Raw genomic sequence first — 26,086 nt, 5'->3', positions numbered from 1 at the left:
TCGCGTATATGTCCTTTCTTCTTCTTAGGCCAAAAGCTGGGGGCCTTAGTGGGGGCCCCCACTAGCCACCCTGCCACCGCGTATCCCGCTCAACAGGGGAAAAAGCTGTCCACCGGTGCCACGACCTCTAGGACGCACCCCCCACCACACACACACACACACACACCCTGCTGAAACTAACGGTGAAGCCCTGCTCCTCGCTGATCATGCAAAGTCTAGTCCCACAGGCGCTTCACAGGCTTTCACTCTCGCCTTGTTCTCCGCATGTGACCCCCACAGAAACCCCACTCACCATTCGCAAAGAGTGATCATCCGTTAAGAGGTGGAAGAGGAACGCAGCCACGCAGCGAGCCCTCAGCAAACCGACCAGCAGCAGCTGGAGCCCCTCTTTCCTCCTCAGGCATTTGGGGTTCGCCCTGGACTCGCCAAAGCTCAACGCCCAGTCCCTGGGATCGAAGGTTTCGGACGGAGGGATTGGTCACGGTTTTCTCAGCCCGGCTTGTTTTCTCTGTTTTCTCTCTTCGTCGCTGCTCGATTTCCTGCAGACCTGCTTCTCTCTCTCTCTCTCTCTCTCTCTGTCTCTCTCCCTCCTCTCCTCTCCTCTCCTCCTCCCTCCTCCCTTCCCCTCCCCTCCACCAGACTGTGTAAACGGCAGTGCAGGAAATGCGCAAAACGCGTCAGTTTCTGCAAAGCAGCCCTGCGCCAAAATGGGGGGAATGCAGCAGTCCAGGAACGAATCTGCATTTTTTCCCTTTTTTCCCCACTCTGCTTATTTGTGAACGGCTGGGAATTTCTGAAAGCCGTTACACTGAGAAATGCCGGCTGTCTGTCTGTACAGCTTGTACATCTCCCTCCCAATACGGGCCATGAGCTCATCAGGTGAGCTGCTGTTAAATGTCCCTGTTTTGGTACCTGCACCCAAGCAGCGCTCGTCGTGGGCTACTTGTCTCTAAACAGACACGGTGCTCACCAAGTCCACCTGGTTTGTTTTCTGTAAAAACGCCCCGCAGCGCCAGCAACTCGATTTTGAACGTGTCCTCGCGTAACTATCGCAACCTGCTTCTGCTGCCTTCAACCTCCTGTGTGTTACTGGCGGGGCTGATACCGTCCACTATGCCCAGGTTTAGTCCGCAGGGGCTCTAAGACTCGCAAGGTGCGCACAAACATTGTTAATAACGCATTAACTTCTCATTCACTTCTCATTCACTGTATATCTTGGATGGCATAGAGACCTGTTGTGTGGGTTACACGCTGTCCCTCATGTGTTCTGCTAAGGCGCCACCTGGTGGCTGGAATTCTCACTGTGATGTGGGAGCGGACCGGAGCTTTGTTTTGTGAGAGGAACTTCGGGTGGTGCTCTCACGAGGGCGTTGATGGGGATTTCAGTCTAAAAGCAAAAGGCGATGCATGTGGTTTAATATCTCTGTTTACAGCTGCTGTGAAAGGGCCCCTTTCACGGAAAATCGTTTTGAAATAACAGGGTCTGGTGTCATGTGCTATTTTAAATGTTATAAGTTATGTTAAAATGTCAAAACGTACCACTGACTCTCCAATCCAAACAGCCCTTATATGGAAATGAAACTGCAAAACAGCTCGTATTATATTCACTGTTTTCGTGAAGGCACGACGGCTGTCTACATGTCAGCCTCTCTACAGCAGCGTAGCTCCGCCCTTTCACACTGAAGTTACTCGGAGTGTTTCAGGCTTTAACTGCTTTTTCAATGAGGCACGGCACAGCCAATCAGAGCAGAGCTCATTTACATATCAGTTCAAATATCCCATGACTGTAACATCCTGTTGAATTCTAAGGGATAAGCCGAGTTTTACAGAGCCTGGCTGGTGTATAAATAGATATAGTGTATGGCCACGTCTTATTAACGCAAGGGAACGGGATCCTAAAGCGTGGCCACGACTTACTAAGAGGTGGGAATGAGGTCATTAAGCCTCGACCACAGCTTAATAAGGCATGATCTCGTTCCTTACTAAGTCGTGTCCAAGAGTGAGGATCTCGTTCCCATGCGTTAACTCGGCGTGGCACACACATTGTTGTTATTTGTACGAGATGTCACCAGCAATGCGAAAATGAAGGACAGTAAACAAAACCATAGTTCCATTAAAATGAGCCTCAGATGGTGGGGGTAGGGGGATATGCGCCGTTTTATTCGCAGTCATCTCATTTGCATATGCCAATATGCCTATATCAGCAAGGTTCTCTCAATTAAGTTACTTTAATTGAAGCTGTTGCGCATAAATTAATGAAAGTAACTTTCTAATTAATCTACTCGAAATTAGAACATGATATCCCAGAGCTTTACTAGGGAAAGGGTGCCTGTTTGTGGTGCCTGAGACCTTAACGCCACCAGGTGGCAGCATGCGCTCTTTAAACGCAGCCTTGCTTCAACGTGTTCCGTCAGTTTCGTCATCCGCAGCGGTTGCATGCATTGAATGCAACGGCCTGGTTTGGTGTTGTATCCTGATCCCAAACATGTCTTTGAAGTATGAAAATGTGATTCTGGTGACGAGAGAGGATTTTTTTTCTTGATTAATATCCTTGACTCAACATACACAAATCAAAATGTAATAAGAACAAGAGCTGCTTCATTTTCTGAATGACGTGAATTTAGATAAGCTATTAAATGGAAAAGATGGAAGAAAAGCTATTAAAGCTTTGAAATGCATATATATATATATATATATATATATATATATATATATATATATATATATATATATATATATATATATGCTGTCTGATTATATATATATATGCTGTCTGATTTCTGGCATATATATATATATATATATATATATATATATATATATATATAAATATATGCCCTCTGATGTCATGTTGGATGATTTTTTCCATAATATTAACAATATAATAATAAAATGTCAGTGGTCTGTTTAATTCCAGTAGATTTGTTTTCTACATTTGTTTTTAATATATCCTCCATCCCCACCCACACACGCACTTCTTGCCTTTCCTCTTTAATTAGAGGTGTCAGCACATGACTGACAGAAAGTGTTGTTCATGTGAATGCAAATCCTGTTGGAGCATGAATGGTTTACCTGGGAGTGAATGTTAACTTCATATAGATAAAAAAGAAGTTCATGAGGAGCAGATAAAGAGTCGTTTAGATCACACAGTTTAATGTCTGTTAAAAACAGAATTAATAAGGAAGAGAAAAGCAGATATAAAAATACACATAGCCTAAGGCCTGATGAAGTGAAACAAAGACAGATAATGGTCCTTTTTTAGAGCCAGCTCACACCACTGCATCAACAGTTTCTGAATTTTCTCTGTGATCTCTTTTAGCTCACATTTCCTCTGTCGCTGCCACAATAATTAGATGAGTGCTTTCTGCTGGAACTGAATGGAGATGTTGTTCAGGCAGCGGTGATTTCCCGAGGGCTTATTCTCAGCCTACAGCGACATTAGTCAAAAATATTCCCTTCACACTAGATGGTCTCACATGAGCCTAGTGTGCAGCTCGGCTCCAAACGATGACATCAGCAGTGGGCGAAAAATGAATGCTCCTTTGAGACATTGATAGTGTGCGGTTTTCTGGGTGTACGGGCCCCGAGCAGCCAGAATAGAGCAGGGCGCTCGACGGGTTTTCGCAGGGCCCTTGGGCGTCATTCGACCCACCCCAAGATGCCAGAGTCCATGTTCACAGCGGCTGCCAGAAATCAGTTTCCAGAAAACAGACAAATGTGGACAATGTCTCTCTTGTGCTGTGATAAAGGAGCAGGGCCTCTCCAAATAGACTTGCACTTTCATGAATTTTAAAACAACATACAATTGAGCAATTTATTCAGTGGCGTGTAAAGAGTCCAAAATCTCAAACATTAATCAGACCAAAGGCCTTCCAGATACAGATAGGCCTGGTGTAAAATTGGTAAGGGGGTGAGAGGGGGGGTTACCCTCCTTTTTGGGGGGGTTGAAAAAAGTCATTAGCTGAGTTGCAAGAGAGCTGCCAAATCCACTGTTAGAAATGAAGGTTCTGTGCAGTGAGAGCTTCTTTACAGTTTTCTATATTTCTGAGAGTGTACCAACATCAACACTTCTTTACAATATTATTATCGTTTGTTGGCTTAGGCCACAACTATTATTAGTCCTTCCCTTTTCTTCTCAATCATCATCATCATTATCATAATTTTTGCTAAAATATTTACACCAACGTGCAAATCAACTGAAAGAAAAACAACGCCATTGTAAACTTAATCTCTATGCTGAATATGCATGACATCACTCTACCTGTTATTAATGTGTTTCTCTGCTTTAATATTCAAATGTAAAGCAGGACAAATCAATATTTTAAGGGTAATTACAGCCGTACTTTGTCTACACCGTTTTACGTTTGAACTGCAGTATGTAGTCAGACCAGATCTGCTCTCCTGGTCATCCCGATGAAGCAGCTCTCGAAAGCAGTACAGATCGGCCCTCTCCGGCTAACAGATGGCCACTCTGAGCCGCTCTGCCTCGTCTAGGATCTCCACGTTTTCAGGATGGCAACCGAGGCGGTGACCCCGCCCCCTCTGTTTCTCATTGGCATACTATCCTGCCCGTCACGTCGTCCTCCACCAATCGCGTGTCTCCGTCTATATCCACAGTCGGAAGTGCGCCCCCATCGCTGCTTTACCGGAGTCCCCAGCCCGCCCGCGCTCTCCCGAGCCTCGCCACTCGCCCGCTCAGCTGCGTGTAACGGCCAGTGATGGTTCGGTTCACCAAGCCGATTCTTTTCAACTGCACGACTCATTAAATCGAAAGCCCGCTTGACAAACACACAGAGCAAACTAGCCACAGCCCAAAGAGAGCAGATGTGGGCGAATTAGGAAAAGTTGTCATTGATATGCTAATCTGTCATATTTGCGGTAATATTATTCAATTATATTGTGAAAGGTTATTATTGGGATTTTATTAGTTTTAGCACCCTTTAAAGGAAATTCCACCGATTTTTTAAATGTCTGCACAATTCAGAGTTTGAGATGTAAACAAAGTCATTCGGAGTGGTTTGATGTGAAATATTTCATTTGTAGGAAAACTTGCCGGCTCAGATTTCTTCACTGCGGTAGTGATAGGAACCAGGCATCGCGATGTCTACAGCACAATCTAGCCATTTTAAATTGAAAAAAAAAACAAAGAAGAGTTTTCTTTGGAGACTTTTTTGGGACTCCTGTAAACAATTCCGAGTCGGCAAGTTTCCATCCTGACCAGTTTTTCCATCCTCACCAGTTACTTACGCAGGAATTTCGAAGAATATGTGTCGTTCCCCTTTAACACAGACGTAACCGTTACGTAGCATCACGAAAGAAAAGTTCGATTCATTTGAACCTATGAATCGACTCGTCCGATTTCAAAAGAACCGATTCGCTGACGAGTCGGACATCGCCACTAGCGACCGTCATATTGGCTGTCAAGAAGAAGGAAGACACGGGCGAGAGAGAGGAGGCTCTCAAAAGAGCTGGCCCCGGATCAAATGGGCATTCCAGAGCAGCGGAATTATATCAAAATCGCAATTTTCCCTCATGCATGTGTGAAAAACGGACCCCGGGAATGAGCAGCGTAGATCTCGCCTCGGGAACGCTTGTGTGGGATAGCTACGAGTCTGACATCTTTTCATAGCCATCTTTTTTACAGACAAAAGAAGGCTACGAAGTGGTAGACCCGCATAGTGGAGGTAAGCGCACTCGTTTAGATCCTCTAGTCAACAGTTCGTTGGCTAAACGTGTCCGTTTTTACCCGTTTCGCCTTTGTGTGAGACGGTTTGCTGGGCTTTGTTAACGTTAGCCTGTTAGCGAACTCTCTGGACTGAATGTAACGGAACGCGAGCGATGGGTCGCCGGATTTCCAGCGGTTCTCCTGCGGGCTGCACCTCCTCCCTGCCTGTCTGGAGGAATCTCCTCAAACCGATGGCAGAAGTTGGTTTAGCTCGTCAAAAATAACAAAATGTGCAGCTTTATTTCTCATTATTCAGGCTTAACTGTGGAACATAGACGTTTCGGCACCGTACAGACTACAGGCACGTTGAATAAGACCAGCTACTTGTGCTGCCTGGCTTGGGCCAAGTTTATCCTATTAAAACGTAGCAAATTGACTAAAAATGAGTTTTTCAAACCTCTTTGAAAAACAGGCCATGTTTAATCTGAGCCTATTTCTAAGATGGTACTCATGTTTCTTTAAAATAAGACATTTAAGTCATCTAAATGTTCCCTATTTTATTTTGCATTAATAGCAGTGTACATATTAGCTTGTTGAGGAGAGTTCTCCATCAGTCATTCTTAAGCCTAAAACAGTGAAAATTAGATTTCTTTGTTTAATACATAATACAGAAATACGCTTCAAGCCGTGGGCCAGTGGTCTTCGGATTTTGGTCTCTGCCTGTGAGCACAGGGTCAGCTTTCTTCCAGCCCAGCTGTTCTCACTGACAGCTTTTTGTGTCTCAGTAACACGATTTTTGTGTTTTTCATCCTCTGCCACCGGGGCTGATCTCATAATAAACTTCACAATTACCTGATATCACGAGTCACATTTGTTAAAGCCGGGATTCCCAGACCTGGGTAGTATCTCACAATGCAGGATGTTTCAATTGGCCAGATAGTTTAAGCCCAATGTTGAGGACTGTCCCAATGGCCAGTCTTGAGACTGCCTGGAAATACCAGGTGCTGTAAACTTTCCTTCTCTTCTTCTATTTTTTGTGCTCTCTTTTACTTAGTACTGAGTACTTGTATAGTTGTAGTAGCCTGTCGTCTGAGAAGTAGTGACAAGTCACAACACAGTGTAATTGTCTGTTTTTCTGTGTATATGGCAGTAAACTCTTGAATCTTGAATAGGAATGACCCTCAGCTCTTTTCCTTTGGACTTCAGACTTAACTTGGGTTATCTGGCTGAACTGAGAAATCGTGTTTTGTTGAAAAAAACGAGTCTCCCTTCTTTCAGTTTTTGCAAAATACAGGGCTTGAGCTGCGCCTTATTCTGAAATATGACTTAGATTATAATTAAGGCCCTTATTTGTATTTTTATTGTTAGAATTTGTCCTAATAACATGTATAAATGTGTAATAAATGGATTGGAGATTGCCCATAGCAGCTAAATACAGTTCATTAGTGGCCTGTAGAGCACAGCATCTACCACAGTAGCTGTTCGTTCACTATTGCATTGAAGTCAGTTTGGGAAAAATAGGATGCAGAGTTAATTCAGGAACAATGGCAGGGGGGATGTAGCCTATTCTGAACTGTAAAAAGTTTTTTTAAAACAGAAAAAGAAAATCATGATGACTTTATAACAGAATAAACTGACTCAACATATTCACATGTGGTGCTTTTACGTATGGCACATAAAATGAGAAGAGTGCAAGTGCCCTCTGACCTTCCTTGCATCTGATACCACAGTTTTTTGGCCATGCAGAAGACTTTATCCTATCACAAAAATCAAAAATCATCCCAAATTTTCATGGTATGTACATTTCTTGTACATTTGTTCTTGTGATTCTTTGCATCTTTGCCTAAAGATAAAACTGTCTTTAGTACTGCTGGCTCTGAGGGGTCTTCCCAACACAGTGTTCCTGCTACAGGTGCTATGCTTGTAGTTTAATCTTCATGCAAAACGTTCTACTGTTGCTGTAGCACCACCAGAACAGCCTGAACTCAGACATCCTTTTACAGCAGTTCTCCATACGTGAGTGAAGTTACCACAAACATCTCATTTATCCTCCTTGGGAAAAAAAAGTGATTACTCCCTTAATGTTGTCCAAAAGCCAGGCCACTCATCAGGACCCCATGAGGGTAGGCGTGCCGATCTGAGAGAAACAGCAGAGGATCTTTTTTGGGTTTAATATGGTGCAGCGTTGCAGCAATCTTCCTGCGCTCCTCCATTTGGTCTTGCGGAGGTGAATCACCACAGCTACGTCCTTGGTGAGGTCCATTTTTTTGCCATATGTGGGCTTTTTGATGTAATTGTTCATCCTGCGGAAATGAGTCATCTTTCATCTCCGTTTTGTTCGTGACGTTTCCATTGTTGTAGTTTAGAGAGTTGCTTGCCATGAACAGTAGTGGCTTGAATAGACACTGCTAGCCATTGCTTGAAGGCAGTTTTTTTCCCACTCAGTATTTGTCAGATGTTTTATGAGACAACGTAAAGCTTTTGATTATTGTGTAGAATTATATCACTGCTTACTGGGAAGAAACAGTCACAAGTTGCTGTTAACAATGTTTCTCCAGATGGGAAATGACAGCAGCAGCTCTTCCATTGAATCACATTCACATTTTCCTTTGTTCCGTGTGCTGATTTCTGCAGTTCTCTTATTCATTCCTGTACATATCCACACAACACCAAAAGCCTCTCTTCATACTCTTCCATAATTCAGACACCATTTGCCCTTAAGGGCTCTTCAGTACAGATTTAAGATTAAGATTAAGATGAAGAGACCCTTATTAGTCCCACAATGGGGAAATTTCACCTCTATATTTAACCTATCCATGCAGTGAAACACCACATGCATACTATTGAACGTAGACACGCTAGGGGCAGTGAGCACACTTGCCCAGAGCAGTGGGCAGACCTATCCGCAGTGCCTGGGGAGCAGTTGGGGGTCAGGTGTCCTGCTCAACGACACCTCAGTCATGTACTGTTGGTTCTGGGGATCGATTCAGCGACCTTCCGGTCAAAGGGCCAGTTCCCCAACCTCCAGCCCATGACTGCCCCAGATTTGGCACCAGGTGTATAATTTTCACCCGTTTTTCTATAATACGCAGTCTTTGATGCTTATTTAGTACAGTGCCAAGCAAATTAGGAACACAGGATATTTGAATGAACATAGATTAGCAAGCTAACGTCATTTAAATTGACTGCATTTCCAGTAAGCAACAGTTCCTATTTGAATAGGTGGGTTTGTTGAATAGGTGGCATTGTTAAATTGTACACATGAGGGCATGTTAGGCGGTTGGTTCTCACAGATCAGCATACAAAAAATTAAGCACGCAGTTGAAAATAGTGGTGTTCGGTTCAGGGCCACTTTTCAAAAATCTGCGAATGATAAGATGGACAACTGTTTTGTCCATATTCTCAGAGAAACAGTGATGCACAACAGAGGAAATCAAACATGGCTGTGCAGGAGTCTAGAGACTGTAGCATCACCAGCGACTGAATTTGCGATCTCCTGATGGAACACATTTTAATATCTTGGTGCATTAGATCAGAATTCTGCTGATGTATGCGCTCATAAGTGCACATATGTGTGTGTGTGTGTGTGTGTGTGTGTGTGTGTGTGTTTAAGCAATAGAACACGAGAGGGAGTGTGTTATCGCAAAATAACATAATGGCTTTGTGCTATTTACAATAACACACGACCCCAAGTGTTCTATTGCTTTTATATAATAGCAATAAGGAAAGTAAGAAATTAATAAATTGGGCTGAGAACGTGTAATTTAATATGTTTTAAGGTCAGCAATTCCTTCCGCCAAATTATAGTTCCGGAGCTCAGAGTAACGGATTCCGTTCACTCCCTGCACAGTCAGCAGTTCGCTCTCCAGCTCCTTATACAGACCAACTGACAGTTTGGGAATTTAGTGTAGTCTCATCTTCTGAGTCTCATGAGTCTGACCAAATTGACTGTCCATCAAATGTTATCTTAAAAGTGTCCTTTTTTTGTTTGTGGCAAAGTATGAAGTAAAAACATTTGAATAGTTTCCTACAGCTGTCAAAGCCATTGCTTAGCAAATGCATCTCAGCAGAGTGATACAGTGTTTGTGAAAAACCCTGATGTTAAGGTGAAATATCAGCATGGTTAGAAGATTTCTCAATCAATCAGCTTAGATGTATATAAGTAATTTTACTGAAGCTTCAAATACAGCCAGTCAGAACCATCCAGAACGATCCATTTTATAATTGATATTTTGATGGGCCATGACTTTGGGCTTTGGGTTTAGGCTTGGCGGTTAATGATCACTAGTGACTGATGATGGTTGCTTATCAGTCAAAACAATTTGCCAAAATTTCCAATTACAGGCCTTTTTCAGTTTTATCCATATCGCTTTGCATGTGACTAAGTGTTCATTGTTTCCGGCGACTTCAACCACTGCAACCTGAGGACTTTCCTCCCCAATATCATCAGCACACGAGGTTTCCGAGGGAGAGCAACATACTCGACTAAGTCTACAGCAATGTGAGGGGGGCCTACAGGGCTGTGCCTTGGCCGCACTTCGGACAGTCCAACCACGTCTCCGTATTCTTCTACCCAGCATACAGACAACTCCTCAAGCAATCACTTCCAGTGAGTAAAACTATCAAAGTGTGGAATGAAGAAACTGACCTAGTGCTTCAGGACTGCTTTGACAGTACAAACTTGGATGTGTTCAGAACTGCTGCTGTGAGAGAGGACTGTACAGTTGATCTAGAGGAGTATGCTTCTGGGGTAACAGGCTACATCAGTAGCTGCATTGAAAGCATTGTTCCTACAGAAAATACCCCAGCCAGAAACCTTGGATAAACGGCGAAGTTTGGACCATGCTATGTACTCGCCATCCTGCATTTCTTTCAGGCAATGCTGAAGACTACAAAAGGTCCAGATATGATCTGCATAGATCTATCAGAGAGGCCAAGAGACAGTACAGGCTGAAGCTGGGGGGCTACTACACCATCAAGGACTGCAGCACATCACCAACTACAAACAGACAAGCAGGGTGGTTACAACCAGCCACACTACATTACCTGATAAGCTGAATGACTTCTATGCTCGCTTCAAGGCCCTCAACCCTGGCCGACTGAGAGACGCTATGGCCAAGGAGAGCACACAGAACACATCGCTCACTGTGACATCAGTGGATGTATGCAGGACGTTGAAGAGAATAAACTCATGGAGACCAGCCGGCCCAGACAACATCCCCGGGTGTGCACTCAGGGTTTGTTCATCAGAACTGGCTGACATGTTTGTGGACATACTCAATCTGTCCCTTGTGCAAGCTTTTGTGCCATTGTGGTTCAAGACCACCACCATCGTGCCCCACCCAAAGAAAAGCGTTGTGACCTGTCTAAATGACTATCGCCCTGATGCAGTCACCCCAAGTACTTTGAGAGAATAGTCACGACTCATATCCAGGAGACCATTCCAAACACTATAGATCCTCTCCAGTTTGCATACCGTCGGAACCAGTCCACAGATGACATAGTGAACACTGCCCTTCACACAACCCTCACACACCTGGAGGGAAAGGACACGTATGTCAGAATGCTCAGCATTTAACATGGTCAACCCATATAAACTATCAGAAGGGGCAGTCATGGGCTGGAGGTTAGGCAACCAGCCTTGTGACTGGAATGTCGCCAGTTCGATCCTCAGAGCCAACAGCACATAACTAAGGTGTCCTTGAGCAAGACACCTAACCCCCAACTGCTCCCCGGGTGCTGCGGATTGGGCTGGCCACTGCTCCGGGCAAGTGTGCTCACTGCCCCCTAGTGTGTGTGTGCTCACTAGAGTGTATGTGGTGTTTCACTTCACGGATGGGTTAAATGCAGAGGTGAAATTTCCCCATTGTGGGACTAATAAGGGTCACTTAATCTTAAAAGCTCCTCACCCTTGGACTGACACCTGCCCTCTGCAACTGGGTGCTGAACTTTTTAACAGACAGACCCCAGTCAGTCAGAGTCGGCAGCTGCACATCCAGCATAAGAAAAGTGAGCACAGGGGTCCCCCAGGGCTGTGTGCTGAGCCCCCTTCTGTACACGTTCTTCACATATGACTGCGTGGCCTCCCAGAACAACACCAGCGTCATCAAATTTGCCGATGATACTACAGTCATTGGGTTGATCACTGGTGGGGACGAGACAGCCTACAGGAAAGAGGTGGCTGAGCTGGTGGCCTGGTGTCATGACAACAATCTTTCCTTGAATGCAGACAAGACCAAGGAAATGATTGTTGATCCAAGGAGGAAGCAGGAGCTGCACACACCCCTGTACATAGGTGAGACAGAGGTGGAGATGGTGAAAACCTTCAGATTCCTTGGCTTCACATCAGTGAGGATCTCACCTGGTCTCACAGCACATACCTCATCATCAGGTAGTCCCAGCAGCGATTGTACTTTCTGAGTAGGCTGAGGAAATTTGGCATGCCAGCCAAAATTCTCAACACCTTCTACAGGAGTACAATCGAGAGTGTTCTTATCAGCTCCATCACGGTCTGATATGGAAACTGCACTGCTCAGGACAGAAAGGCTCTCCAGCATGTGATCAAAACTGCACAGTCCATCCCAGGAGCAGCCTTCCCCTCACTGCTTGACATTGATCACACCAGGGTCATCAGGAACACCCACAACATCATCAGGGACAGTACACACCTCGAGCACAGACTCTTCGCACTCCTACCTTCAGGCAGACACTACAGGAGTGTCAAGTCCAGGACTACAAGCCTGACGAACAGTTTCTATTCACAGGCCACCAGGCTTGTGAACACCACACTCACTACCTCTCCCCCACTCTGAACTGGTTTAACTTTTGGCCAACCTTGCACTCAATAACTTCACCTTACCTATGCTGTACCACTGCTGTCAGAACACTACTGTTTACATCTGTTACTTGCAACATGCACTTTATGAACCGCTGCTCTACATACTTGCACGTACACACATGTAACCTTAATTTTCTTTCAACTTTGCACATAAAACTGTACTTTTGGCTAATATTTTACTGTTGTTTTAGTGTTATGTTCTTTTTTAAATATGTTAATAATCTAAGATTATGCTAAGATTATATTAGGTGAACGGAGGAACCGCAAAGTAAGAATTTCAATGTACAGTGTAACTGCCTGTTTCTGCTGTGCACATGGCAATAAAACTCTTGAATTTTTAAAAATCTTTCATGGTGAGGTTATTCTCAGTCTCTTTTCTTCTAAATCGTATTCTAAAAATAAAACAAAAAATACACCTCCATTTTTATTATTAATGAAAAAAAAAAAGTAATAATAGCCACTGATCTGCCCTCGGGGTGTTTGAATTTTGGAACCAGTGAACATCAACAAACAGTTTACACCAGTAAAGCCCTCATGGAAAGGATGAATTAGATGGCAGCAAGGAAAAGGACTGTTTTATACTGGTTTGAACATATTGTCCATATTCAGTAATATGATCTTGAGAGCATTTTTGAGACACCTTAGTAGACAGAGTCAAAACGATGATACAAGAGCAAAACAATCAATTAACGGCCAAGACTTGAGTACTACAACACGAGTAATTGAGTTAAACTTCTGAAGAGCAGTTAACTTTGTTGGAACTGTAGCCTAGTCCAGGGGTCTGCAACATGTGGCTCTTTTACTGTCCTGTTGCAGCTAAACAGCAGAATTAGTTTAGGTAAATAAGTGTCCTCCTTTGCAGTAAAATAAAACTCTGTTGATCGTTCTAACACATACTAAATGATCTTAAATGCTGGAGTTAATTTATAACTGCTAATTCACCCTTTAACCCTGAAGGTTGGCACACAGACTGCTGGTCACCATAGCAACAACACAGGTGCCACGTTTGTAGTTTAATCTTCATGCAAAACCCTTGACAAAGCACCGTTGCTGTAGCACCACTGGAACAGCCTGAACTCAAATATCCTTTTACAGCAGCTCTCCAAATGTGAACGAAGTTACCACAAACATCTCATTTATCCTCCTTGGCATGCAGACTGCTGGTCACCATAGCAACAACAACAATCTAGACTAGCTAGCAAAAAGGCAAAGAGAAAGATCTAAGACAAACAATGATCGTTTGGATAAAGGGACTTATTTGCATTATTTCCTGGTACAGGAATCTGCAAAAAGAAACTGTCAAATGCAAAAAAAAGTCACAAAGTCACTGAAGTTAGTCTTGTAAAAATCGTTGAGAGATGAAGTTGGGACGTTGTGTAAAACACAAATAAAAACAATATGATTTGCAAATCCTTTTCAACCTACATTCAATTGAATACACAACAAATACAAGATATTTAATGTTCAAACGGATAAACTTCATTGTTTTTTGCAAATATTCATTCATTTTGAATTTGATGCCTGCAACATGTTCCAAAGAAGTTGGGACAGGGGCAACAAAAGACTGGGAAAGTTGAGGAATGCTCAAAAAACACCTGTTTGGAACATTCCAGAGGTGAACAGGTTAATTGGAAACAGGTGAGTGTCATGATTGGGTATAAAGGGAGCATCCCTGAAAGGTTCAGTCGTTCACAAGCAGGGATGGCATGAAGTTCACCACTTTGTGAGCAAATAGTCCAACAGTTTTAAGAACGACGTTTCTCAACGTGCAGTTGCAGGGAATTTAGGTATTTCATCGTCTACAGTCTATAATGTCATCAAAAGATTCAGAGAATCTGGAGAAATCTCTGCAAGTAAGCAGCAAGGCAGAAAACTAACATTGAATGCCTGTGACCTTTGATCCCTCAGGCGGCACTGCATTAAAAACCAACATCATCCTGTAACGGATTTTACCACATGGGCTCAGGAACACTTCAGAAAACCACTGTCAGTGAACACAGTTTGTTGCTCCATCTACAAGTGCAAGTTAAAACTCTGCCATGCAAAGCGAAAGCCATATATCAACAACACCCAGAAACGCCGCCGGCTTCTCTGGGCCCAAGCTCATCTGAGATGGACTGACGCAATGTGGAAAAGTGTCCTGTGGTCTGACGAGTCCACATTTCAAATTGTTTTTGGAAATCATGGACGTTGTGTCCTCCGAGCCAAAGAGGAAAAGGACTGTCTGGATTGTTATCAGCGCAAAGTTCAAAAGCCAGCATCTCTGATGGTGTGGGGGTGTGTTAGTACCCATGGCATGGGTAACTTGCACATCTGTGAAGGCACCATTAATGCTGAAAGGTACATACAGGTTTTGGAGCAACATATGCTGCCAACCAAGCAACATCTTTTTCACGGACCTGCTTATTTCAGCAAGACAATGCCAAGCCACATTCTGCACATGTTACAACAGTGTGGCTTTGTAGTAAAAGAGTGCGGGTACTAGACTGGCCAGCCTGCAGTCCAGACCTGTCTCCCACTGAAAATGTGTGGTGCATTATGAAGCACAAAATACAACAACGGAGACCCCGGACTGTTCAGCAACTGAAGTTGTACATCAAGCAAGAATGGGAAAGAATTCCACCTACAAAGCTTCAACAATTAGTGTCCTCAGTTCCCAAACGCTTATTGAGTGTCGTTAAATGGAAAGGTGATGTAACACAGTGGTAAACATGCCCCTGTCCCAACTTCTTTGGAACGTGTTGCAGGCATCAAATTCAAAATGAGTGAATATTTGCAAAAAACAATAAAGTTTTTCCTTTTGAACATTAAATATCTTGTCTTTGTAGTGTATTCCATTGAATATAGGTTGAAAAGGATTTGCAAATCATCGTATTCTGTTTTTATTTATGTTTACACAACGTCCCAACTTCATTGGAATTGGAGTTGTATTTTACAAGAAACATTTCAACTTTACTGGAAAAGTTTCCTGTTGGAGATGCGAGAAAAGTGTCTATAGCTGAGCTAAAGTTTAAGCTTTTAAGTCTAAATTTTTTTAAAGCCTATACTAACATATCAGCACATACTAAGACATAAGTACAGCCAAGATGGTAAAATGCACATAGAATTTTGTGGCTCCCAAGGTGATTTAATTTTTGTTGAAAGGACAAAATGGCTCTTCTTAAAATTTGGGTTGCCGAGCCCTGACCTAGCCTGTGTTACCCAGTCTAGTACTAATAATCTCGGATCTCTGGTACTCATTGTTGCCACTGAAGTGACTGAACAGGAGGTTTCTATCATGAGAGAAAGCAGACATTCTATACAAAGCCTTCAGCGCTGCTTTGCTTCTTCTGGTCATGTCACAGCTCCTATCACACGCTAAGGTTCCTTGTTCTTCCAGAGAAAACAGGAAAGATAAACTAGGTCAGTTTTGCCTTTCTGTGTACGAGCTGGGTGCTGCAGACATGAAGAGCAAATCACATATAATTTTATAATACGCTTAAGAAAACATGGTAAACCTGATGAGGGCAGTATTACAGATTAACGTCTATGCTTCTCCATAATCTTTACAGCATGAGGCCTGAGTTGGAGTGCATGGAAAGAACACTCACTCAGTCCCTCCCTTCTGGAAAACCAGAGCTGCGCTTTGTTTGTTTTTGGGACCATGATTAGCAAAGTCAAGGAAAAAAAAAATATGCTAACTCACATGGAAAAAGCACTGCCTCCGAAGATGCATCTGATATCCTGGCACATTAGGGATGCATCTTGAGGGAAGAACAACAGAGGGTGGAGGGGTCTGTGAAATAAAGGAGAAGGACAAACAGAACGTGTCCTTTCATGTGTGAAGCATTAAAAGAAAGTTTCTTTCTTTCGTTCTTTCTTTTTTTGTCAAGGCGTTTTATTTGAAATTGTTGTTGTGTATTGTAAGCAGTGTGTGTTCCAAATATCATCTTCGTTCAGGTTTAATTGTTGTAGACATTGTACACCATATTAGATTGTGTGTGTTTCTTCTCTTTTTTAATCATCTGCCAGTAAAATACTTCTCCATTTGCTCTTGCAAAAATGAGCCAAGTTTAGGTTTACTGAATAATGTGCTTTGTTTTGGTATATTACACGGAATGAATTTCTGAGTCATAACAAAACTGGAACTATGATTAATCAGACTCTGCACTGATTTCATGATACATTTGTCTGTTTAAGAAAAAGGCAGCACCGCTGTACTTTGGTAACGTTCAACCAAGAATATATAAATGCAGACTGCATTTTTACATAATGGATCCATTGTGTTATTACTGCTGTTAACAGGTGTGTATGATTTGCATATCTTCACAGCCTCTAATCCTTGGCTCAACTGAATCTTGGAAAGAGATTTCATATGAATAGAGGAAGTGGTGGCGTGAGTCAGAGGCAGACCTAAGAATATATATAGACAAGCTGTTGTCTACATGTATTCTTAATTTCAGCTTTAAAATGCTCATGAAAACTTAATTATCCTCACTTTTTTTGAACAAAAGAGTTTCATATTGTATGTTAACAGTGCTTCAAAAGTTGCCATTCACTCCTCAGTCCATACAGTTCATATATAGAAACTAATGGACTAGGAAAAATATACAGTTTGATGATGTCACCAAATCCAAATCCAGCACATTTTCATATTACCCACCTTTAGACCCCTGAAGTGTTGGCGTTATGCCCTCCGGGTCTGCGCTGGATATCTGTAAAACAGAGATAAATGCTGTTTTGGAAACGCAACACTTGCATTCTGTGTTAAACAAAAATGTTTAATAAGACTGAAAACCTCACTAGACTCCATGTAAACCAGCAGGCTTTGTAAATGTGGTAGCTGCTTTGGCAGTTTGAGTTAGCTGGTTTAGGTGTATAGTGTAAGTGTCAGGCTAGACTTATGCTCATGCAACACCATTTCAGTGCGCAGAAGCATTAGCTTGCTTGTAGTGACACTTGGGAGAAAAATGGACATATCAGACTTTTAGTTCATATCAGCGTTTTAGTTTATAGTTCAAAAACATCATACATTTCTGTCATTGAGAAATCCAGCTTAGATCCAGAGTTCCTACGTGGGCATGATGCACAACTTTAGAGGTCTATTCAGCAGTTTAGGCCCACCCATTCACACTGACCTTATGAGGGGAGTTTCAGCAAAGACTGCTTTGTAAGTGATGCACAATATAGAGCAATCAAAATAGAGCTCATTTACATATATCAGTCTCAAAGGCACAGTAACAAAAACAGCCAGAGACGTTGGAAAATAGTCATGCTTTGTCCTAATGAATTATGAATGTTTGCGTTATATATAAAACCACTCTAACATTATAAGTGAGCTTCAGGACTGAAAAATCTATATTTGTGTGTAGGTTGTATGGTCTTAGCAAGGAGTGATTTTCTTTAAGAAATGGCTATAACTGTTGATTTACTTTAGTTCTTGTTGATTGCTCTTACTTACCTGTGTTTACTGTGGTTCACTTTCATAAATGAATGTTTCATGTTGGTTGCAGTCAGAAAATGGACTTTTGTCTTTGAATTTGTCTCCTTAAAATCAATATAAGGAGAAGGACTGCATGACCACAGTGGTTCAAATAAATTCAGGTCAACCTCTTTGACAAAAAAGGAGAAGAGAAATTGTTTTTTTTTTTCTGACTGGAGGCTTGAACAGACCAGATGAAAGAACTGACTCTTATTCTTGCCTGTCTACATGTCTGTGTTCCCTTCTGTCTGTGCCCCCCCCCTCAATATTGCTCCATAGCGTGTATGTCTGCTACCATGACAGGGAAAGTTCTTAGTCAGGTCCAGACTGGCTCAGTAATACATTACATACCAGCAGATCAGCTGGGAGTAGATCCTCGGGTTCATTTATAGCTGTGGCCTTGTACCCCTGCATGTCTGCCTGGTAACTCCATGCTCACTGTGTGCCTGTACAAGCCACTGATCCTCAGTTTATTACACACGTGCACACCTCGTACTGCACACACACACACACTGTACTGCCGCACTCACCCTTACCGTGGGCACTCATGCCTAACATGCTTCACACACCCACCTTGTCCAGTTACTAGCCCCAAATTGCATGTGCAAGTTACAGCTAGAAATACCACCATGACACATTCTATTCGCAGTTAAGTGCCCTCACAATTATTTTGACACAGTTTACCACAGGACACAATTTAACCTACATACGCCTTCATGATTCACACAGTTAAGTTTAAATATAGACTAAATCAGCATCCCAGATTTGGTTAGCAGGCCGTATTTGTAACTGCTAATTCTTTGTTTCTGTTTATCCAACAGGTCTTCGTCTCCAGTGTATGGAGAAAGCAGGGAAAATGTGGAGCAACCTCAGGAACAGATGTCATACCCTTTTCCATGCCAGTGGCTCAGAGACCAACGTATGCAGCCTAGACATGGATCGTTTCCACTGTGTGGTGGACCTCAGCCAAGGACCACACACAGGTGAGTCCCAGGCTGCTCGGGGCTCTGCTTCTTCGCAGGTTCCTGTAGTAAGAGGGGGACGCAGAGGCCATAACTGCGTAGCTGATATTCCCCAGATTGTAGAGATCTCAGTTGACAAAGAGAACGAGGATGTACGGAGGGTCCCGCTCGTGCGGAGGGATTCCTACTCACGCCATGCTCCCTGGGGAGGGAAGAAGAAGCACTCCTGTTCCACTAAAACACAGAGTTCTCTAGAGGCAGACAGGCGCACAGGGCGTTCGAGAGGAGGGGTGAGCAGGCGAGAGCGCTGCTATGGGACCAGTTCCATCCAAGAAGTAAGTGATTCTGGAGGAGGGGGCAGCGGACGGAGCTTAAGTGTCCGCTCTGTGCGCCAGCGACTGAAGGACACAGTAGGCTTATGCCTGCCTCTGCCGACCCCCCGTCGCCCCCGGTCGGCCAAGAGCCAGGTTGCCTCCAAGCGCAAGATCCACCTAACAGAATTGATGCTGGAAACGTGCCCATTCCCACCAGGCTCCGATCTGGCCAACAAGTGGCACTTCATCAAGCAGCATACAGCACCAGTCAGCCCTCATTCCTCCACAGCATTACTGGATGCTATTGACCCAGTGCGTGCCTCCCCAGAGGATGAAGAGGAGAGGCTTCGTGAACGGCGTAGACTCAGTATAGAGGAAGGTGTTGACCCACCTCCAAATGCGCAGATCCATACACTGGAGGCCAGTGCACAGAGATCTGCCCTGTACAAACTGGGACCAAAGATGGCTCCTGGTTCTAGTGAAGGAGCTGGGGAAGTCAGGAGCTTTGGTGCTGGAACCTCTTTTTCAGGGGGGTTTTCTGGGATAGTGGCACAGGTTGGCGCGAGCATGGCAATGCCATCTCAGGCTGCTGACTGTGACTCTGAGGAGGACTCAACTACTCTTTGCTTACAGGCACGGAGGACTAAGCAGAGGCATGCCTCCGGGGATGGGCACTCCTCTAGGCAGTCAGGACCCTGGAAGGTTCACACGCAGATTGACTTTATTCATTGCTTGGTACCTGACATTCTGGCCATCACAGTGCTTCCCTGCTACTGGGGGGTGATGGACCGCTACCAGGCGGAGGCTCTGTTGGATGGCCGACCAGAGGGCACCTTCCTACTGCGTGACTCTGCCCAAGAGGACTACTTATTTTCCGTTAGCTTCCGCCGTTACAACCGCTCGTTGCATGCACGCATTGAACAGTGGAACCACAACTTCAGCTTTGATGCGCATGATCCCTGTGTCTTCCACTCCTCCACAGTCACAGGTTTGCTGGAGCACTACAAAGACCCAAGCGCCTGTATGTTCTTTGAGCCTCTGCTCACAGCTCCCCTGCATAGAACCTTCCCTTTTAGTCTGCAGCACCTGGCACGTGCTGCCATCTGCCATCAGACCACCTACGATGGCATCGGTGCTTTGCCATTGCCACCAGCCATGCAGGACTTCCTCAAGGAGTATCACTACAAACAGAAAGTGCGTGTTCGCTGGCTAGAGAGAGAGCTGCCGCTCAAGGTTAAGTGAGGCCTGAGTCAGTGTCTGAGAGAGGCAGGAGCTGTGGAGGCAATGGACTGTCAGCCAGTATGAATGTGCATGGATCACATCAACACTCATTCAACTGGCTTTTAGGCGTGTGGCAAAGGGGATGTTTTGAACTGCCAATATTCAGTTGTTTTAGTTAATACTTACTTCACATAGAATACGCATTGCTAATAACCAGTATATGCTTTCGGGCAAGCATGTGTTAAACAGGTTTGAATTGGAATGGTTTCTTCCTCTCTGCTCAGACCATATCTACCGGATCTGCTTCAGCCTGTCTGCTAAACTGCCTGCACTACCCTGCGTCCTCTCTGCAATTAAACTCATTTGGAGCAATGAAAGAGTCTTCTTATACTAATTAGTCCCAGATATTCACTCATAAAATGGCCAGCATCCATTTAACTTGGTGAACTTACTGAAAAAGTTTTAAAACGTTTAAAGCAAGCCACTCAAGGCTACATGCAACTTCCCTGGAAAACTAATATTTACATATGTATTATATGATTTATTTACTAAGTCACAGCTAATTTAACAGCACTAAGTTCAAATTACTATATCCGTCTCAGTATGAAGTTTCATGAGGCAGCGCTTAGATCTCTGAACACTGGGCAGGGTCACAGTTAGACATGCACCTTTTCAGCAAAGAGCTCTTTTTTAAGGGAGGCACAAATTAACTGCATGAGGAGGAGGAAATTGCCAGTTAGACACAGCGATCATTTCCTGTTACCTACCAGCTACACAGAGAGGAGTTAGATGTAGCTGAACATGTGCCATAAAATAGGTAGGTTAGTGTTCTAAAATTGGGTTCTAAAACAGTGTCATCTCTCAGCACAGTCACCGTTTTAGTCTGCTGTTACGTTCTGCTTTTTTGAGTGAGGATATCAGCTGAAAAACACAGGCACTTTGTCATTTGTTTAAAATATATGTGGACTAAACATATGCAGTATCAGATAATGATAGTATTATTGATTCTGTGTTACTTCATCCCTTTATAGGGCATAACTAAGAGTTCTCGTCTACAGTTCGCTGCCATCATCTACTCCTATTCAAGGCATGAATCAATGGTCTGAGTTTCATGCTCCTTTGAGATTTTGGGATATGAAGTTCTCTTCATTCAATCTGTGCAGGGGTTATATATTCTACATAACATGATGGTTTTGCTCTGTGTTTTTTGTTTTTGGGGAAGAAAAAAGTAATATTTAAAGTCAGCTTGAATTGGAAATCATAAAGCATTTTCCTTCAGTTGTTTCTGAGTGAAACATGGTATCAGGGAGGGTCTCTGAAGTAGTTCATTGTTTTCACCAGATGATAAATGAGGGTGGTTTGAAAGGGGAAAGTAAAACATGATATCTTAGACTTGGGCAAAAGTTTTGATGAAAGGTTATGCGGAAAAAATGTGTCTTTTTAAATAATGTGTTATGAATTGTACTTAGTATGACCGGGGACATGAACTAACAAGGTTTAAAAAAAGGTCACTTTTGAGTTCAGGTTGACTTTAAAGGAATAGTTTGGTGAAAAATCAAATATACTCAATTTTCCATGTGGTCGATAAGCCAAGACATGTTTGGAGTGCAAATTTTGCTTCTTTGGTTTAGAACTGGAGCTACAAGGCTAACAAACAAACTAACACTAGAATTTAGTAGTCACCCAAACAGCCTGTATCATTTCTGTAAAAATATAGCCCCAAAACATCTCTCAGACCACATCCAAGTCTTCATTAGAAGCAGACTCACTGATTTAGAGCACAGCATGACTGACTGTGAGCTATAAAAATGAACAAAACTACATCACTACAGGCAGCCATTTCATACAATTGTGGCTGGTATTCATAAGGGCAGGACTGATCTTGGATCATATTCCTTTATATTTGTGACAGTTATTGTCACAAATACTGATTCTGACTCCTGAGGTGGTTTGTCAGTACAGGCACTGTTGCCTGAAGTCACTGCCTTTAGTTTTGTTCTTTCATACTTATATATACTTATATATACTCATTTTGGTGATGTATTTGTGCAGGCTATTTGGGTGACAATTGACTTCCAGTGTTTGTTAGCAATGTTAGCTTCAGTTCAAAATTAAAGAAGCAAAATTTCGACTTGAAACACATCTCAGCTCTTGTAAGTGGAAAATTGGATAAATCAAATTTTTACTGAGCCATTCCTTTAAGGCCTGTACAGTTACCTCACTGTTACTGTCTTCACTGTAGACAAAGCATGAACACAGAGAAATGCCATTTGTGTACTTGTTTAAAGTATTGATGTCCTGTTTTCTTATCAAGTGTGGTTATTTCCACTTGCATTGCACTTTTAACCATTGTGAAGCAGATACATTATGCTTCATGTGTCATTTTTGTGTGCACTAAAGAATGAGACTCCTTTAACACTGTAAAAAAGCCAACTTAATCGTATAACCTAAGAGCATATGCTTAATTTGTTGGTGTGAGTGGTGAATATTTTTGATATGGGACAAATAAAGGCCAACCTAAAGTCAAGTCTTCAATTTAATGTCAAGTTGGAATATCATTTTAATATGGAAAGTTGCTCAGGTCCACTCACCTTTTGCATAACAGTACGTCACAGTGTTGTTCAGTGTTTGTGTTTTTTAGGATCACTGACCAAAGGTGTGTCTCTATGCTTAACCTATATTAGTGATACTTTCTGCCATGTCCTCCAAACCTTTTATCACAGTTTGTGTTGAATGAGCAAGAGCAAGTAAATGCATTGTCAGTAATATCGCTTCCGTTTCAGCTGAAGTCTGCAGAAACCTTGTTTACTGATCAGTTTCGAATGACCGAAGGACTGACTAGAGTGGCCCCACAGAAGAAAAGATCTGACGGTGATCTTTGCGCAGAACCTTTTAGGTTTAGCTGCGGATGTGACAGAAAGTTAGCACCAGTGTTCCCGGTGACAGCATGTGCCTTAATCCATCCATCCCTGCTTTCACACTCAGGTTCTGTATTTTAGTCTGCTGTGTCCTGCTCATGCATATACTTGGGCCTTTCTGTGCTACCACTCAGCAAATGAGTCGCTCCTGGCAGAGTTACGCCCTGCCCTGCCCTACAGGCGCTAATCACAGGCTAAATTTACTAAGCTAGCCTCTAAATTTACCACCTACTAAAAGGACCAGTCTGTGTTTCTTGATAGGTTTTATGAAAATATAGAGAAGAGGGGCCTTTTTTTTTCTTTGCCCTTCCGCCCCAGTCTGACCACATCCTCAGCATCACCCTCTTTTTCGGATACGTCGAGCTGAAAGCAGAAATTCTGTTGTTTGTGTAGTCTTCTTGGCCTCCACAGTGTTTGGGCACTATGCTAAAGTTAGCATTAGCAACTTAGGCTAACACAGGGCTCCATTGAGACATTTTGAGTGCTCTGGTGGCTCGCAGTGGGGAGTTGGGTTGAGGTAAAAAAGAGCAAAAAAAAAAGGCTGTCGGTCATTATTTGGTTAAGGCTTGAGAGAATATGTTTGCCTGCAGCCATTGTGGATTTCTGTGCACTCCCCCTGCCATTCAGACATTGTTAGCTGCTTTTGAAATAGTGAAAATCTGTCAGCCATGGCAACAGAGAAGAAAGGGGTCTTTTTCTTAAGACTCTTTTGAACTGCACCCCATAATTATGATCTAGAGCAGTGGGGTTTTCTGTATCAAACGGTTAGTATGATTCCCGTCCTCGCTGTACTGGGGAGTCTGAGGCTCTTCCTGCACTTTGTTCCCTATGGGAAATGGCATGTGTCAGGCTTTGCAGTACCACATGTTGCCCATATGAACTGTAAAACAGACCCTGTGCCATGAGTACAGAGGAGTAACGTAGGCTCTGTTTCTGTTCACTAGTGATAAAGTTTGAGATGCACACTCGAGGCTCCATTTTGACCTATAGAAAAAAGAGGCAAGGTGATAGTTAGATGTTTTATTTTAGTAAGAGATTTTAAGATTTATCAGAAATAATTATTGGATTAATTCTGAGCACCAGTACTGTACGTAGAGCAAGAACTGAACATTTTCAGTCAGCCTACCCTACTTTTGCCCTTCGATTAAACTTAGCTCTGTGCTAAGCTCTGACCTTGCAGACTTGGATTTCTACTTTTTAGAATTAGTGTCAAAGGGGGTTGTGTAATACTTTTATGCAAACATCTTAACAAAATCATTATTTTTTGCATAAATCTTATCCCTAATATGCAATGAGCGTGATATAACCATGGTTGCTATACTGTCACTTTAATGCTGTACGTGCACATTTGTTGCTATATGAAGGCAGGCGCCTTAGTGACAGGGCTTGACAATGATGGGGACTAATGGTTGTCATTCTGCATCCCACACGGCCTCACAAGACCAATCACAACATCCGCCCCACTGCTACAGGCTGACGAGCTCTCATCAGACAACCATAGCCTAACTCTAATTATGTTCCTCCTTTTCTTTTGTTCTTTTTCTCTTTCCATTAGCTGACGTCAGGCTAGAACTGGAGTGGCTGAATGGTGAACATGTTCACTTTTCAGTATGTGTGTTTAAACCCTGCCCTTGTTGTTTCTTTCTTTCATTTTCTTTCCACTTTCATTCTTTTGTCTTTGACTTTGTTTTCATTTTGAAAGCCAATGGATACGATGCTTGTAGTTGTCACTCTTGGTGCTTTGCGAATGCTTCATTGTCTTAATATTACAAATAAAATTGTTAAGTGTATTCCTTGCAGTGAAAGGACCCCGTATTTATTGACTGTCACTATCTGCACTGTGCTATGCGCTCATTATGTGGTAAAATGCTTTGTAAATGTTTGCAGATTTGGAGTTGTTGTTGCGTTTCATTTTTTTCTGACTCAGATCAAACATGAAGGGTTGACAGAAGTCATACACGCAGGAGTAACCAAAGACAGTTGTAAAAAGCAGTCATTGCAGTTATTAATTTAATTGGATCAATTCAAGTTTATTTGTATAGCACTTTTTACAATGATGTTGTCACGAAGCAGCTTTGCAGAAGTTTGAAAACATAGAGTTACAACATATATCCCCCAGTGAGCAAGCCAGAGGTGACGGTGGCATGGAAAAACTCCCTCAGTCTGGAAGAAGAAACCTTGGGAGGAACCAAGACTCACAAGGGGAGACCATCCTCCTCTGCTCAAACAGTGTTTACAATTTAATAAGCTAAATACCAAATAGAAGCTAAGATGATCTCTGTTTGAAGACTGGATGGTAAAGCTTTAGAAACTGCACTGGTAGAGGCAGTTTCTGACTGAGGCAGTCTCTGGCTGAGGCAGTCTCTGACTGAGTCTTTATGAAAAGTGGGAGTGAGCTGAAACAGTCCCATCCTATCTCAATGCTGGTACATCTGGATGGCACAGTGATATAATTGAGGGTGTTGCAGTTGGCACAAATGAACAGGAGAGCGGGTTGGTGATGGTGAGGAGGAGGCCCTGATGGTCAGTCTTCAGCAGCGTTCAGCAGGGTGGGAGGGCAGTCATCTCAGGAAGAATAAAGAGACTTTTATTAGTTCTGCTCAGGAGTATGACTAATAAATATGATTTCCCCCAGAGTGTGGCTGGTGACTCCAGCAGATCTAACTATAACAGCATAAACTAAAAGGAGAGAACCAGAAGGTAACAC

The 26,086-nt window shown here is 43.0% G+C and overlaps 1 protein-coding gene across 1 annotated transcript; it reads left to right on the top strand.

The window, feature by feature from the left end:
- The first annotated feature begins 5,390 nt into the window (after positions 1-5,390).
- On the top strand, positions 5,391-25,184 carry socs5b (suppressor of cytokine signaling 5b). Its single transcript, XM_017690598.2, has 2 exons — positions 5,391-5,684; positions 18,786-25,184. The coding sequence occupies exon 2, from the start codon at positions 18,803-18,805 to the stop codon at positions 20,480-20,482; it is 1,680 nt and encodes a 559-aa protein (XP_017546087.1). The 5' UTR covers positions 5,391-5,684; positions 18,786-18,802; the 3' UTR covers positions 20,483-25,184.
- The last annotated feature ends 902 nt before the right edge of the window (positions 25,185-26,086 follow it).

Source organism: Pygocentrus nattereri, chromosome 5 (genome assembly GCF_015220715.1).
Source record: "Pygocentrus nattereri isolate fPygNat1 chromosome 5, fPygNat1.pri, whole genome shotgun sequence".
Classification (NCBI taxonomy): Eukaryota; Metazoa; Chordata; class Actinopteri; order Characiformes; family Serrasalmidae; genus Pygocentrus; species Pygocentrus nattereri.
This window is presented reverse-complemented; position numbering and strand designations above follow the sequence as displayed.

Excerpts from the sequence above, each read along its gene's own strand:
- socs5b (XM_017690598.2), top strand. The coding sequence starts at position 18,803 with ATGGAGAAAGCAGGGAAAATGTGGAGCAACCTCAGGAACAGATGTCAT.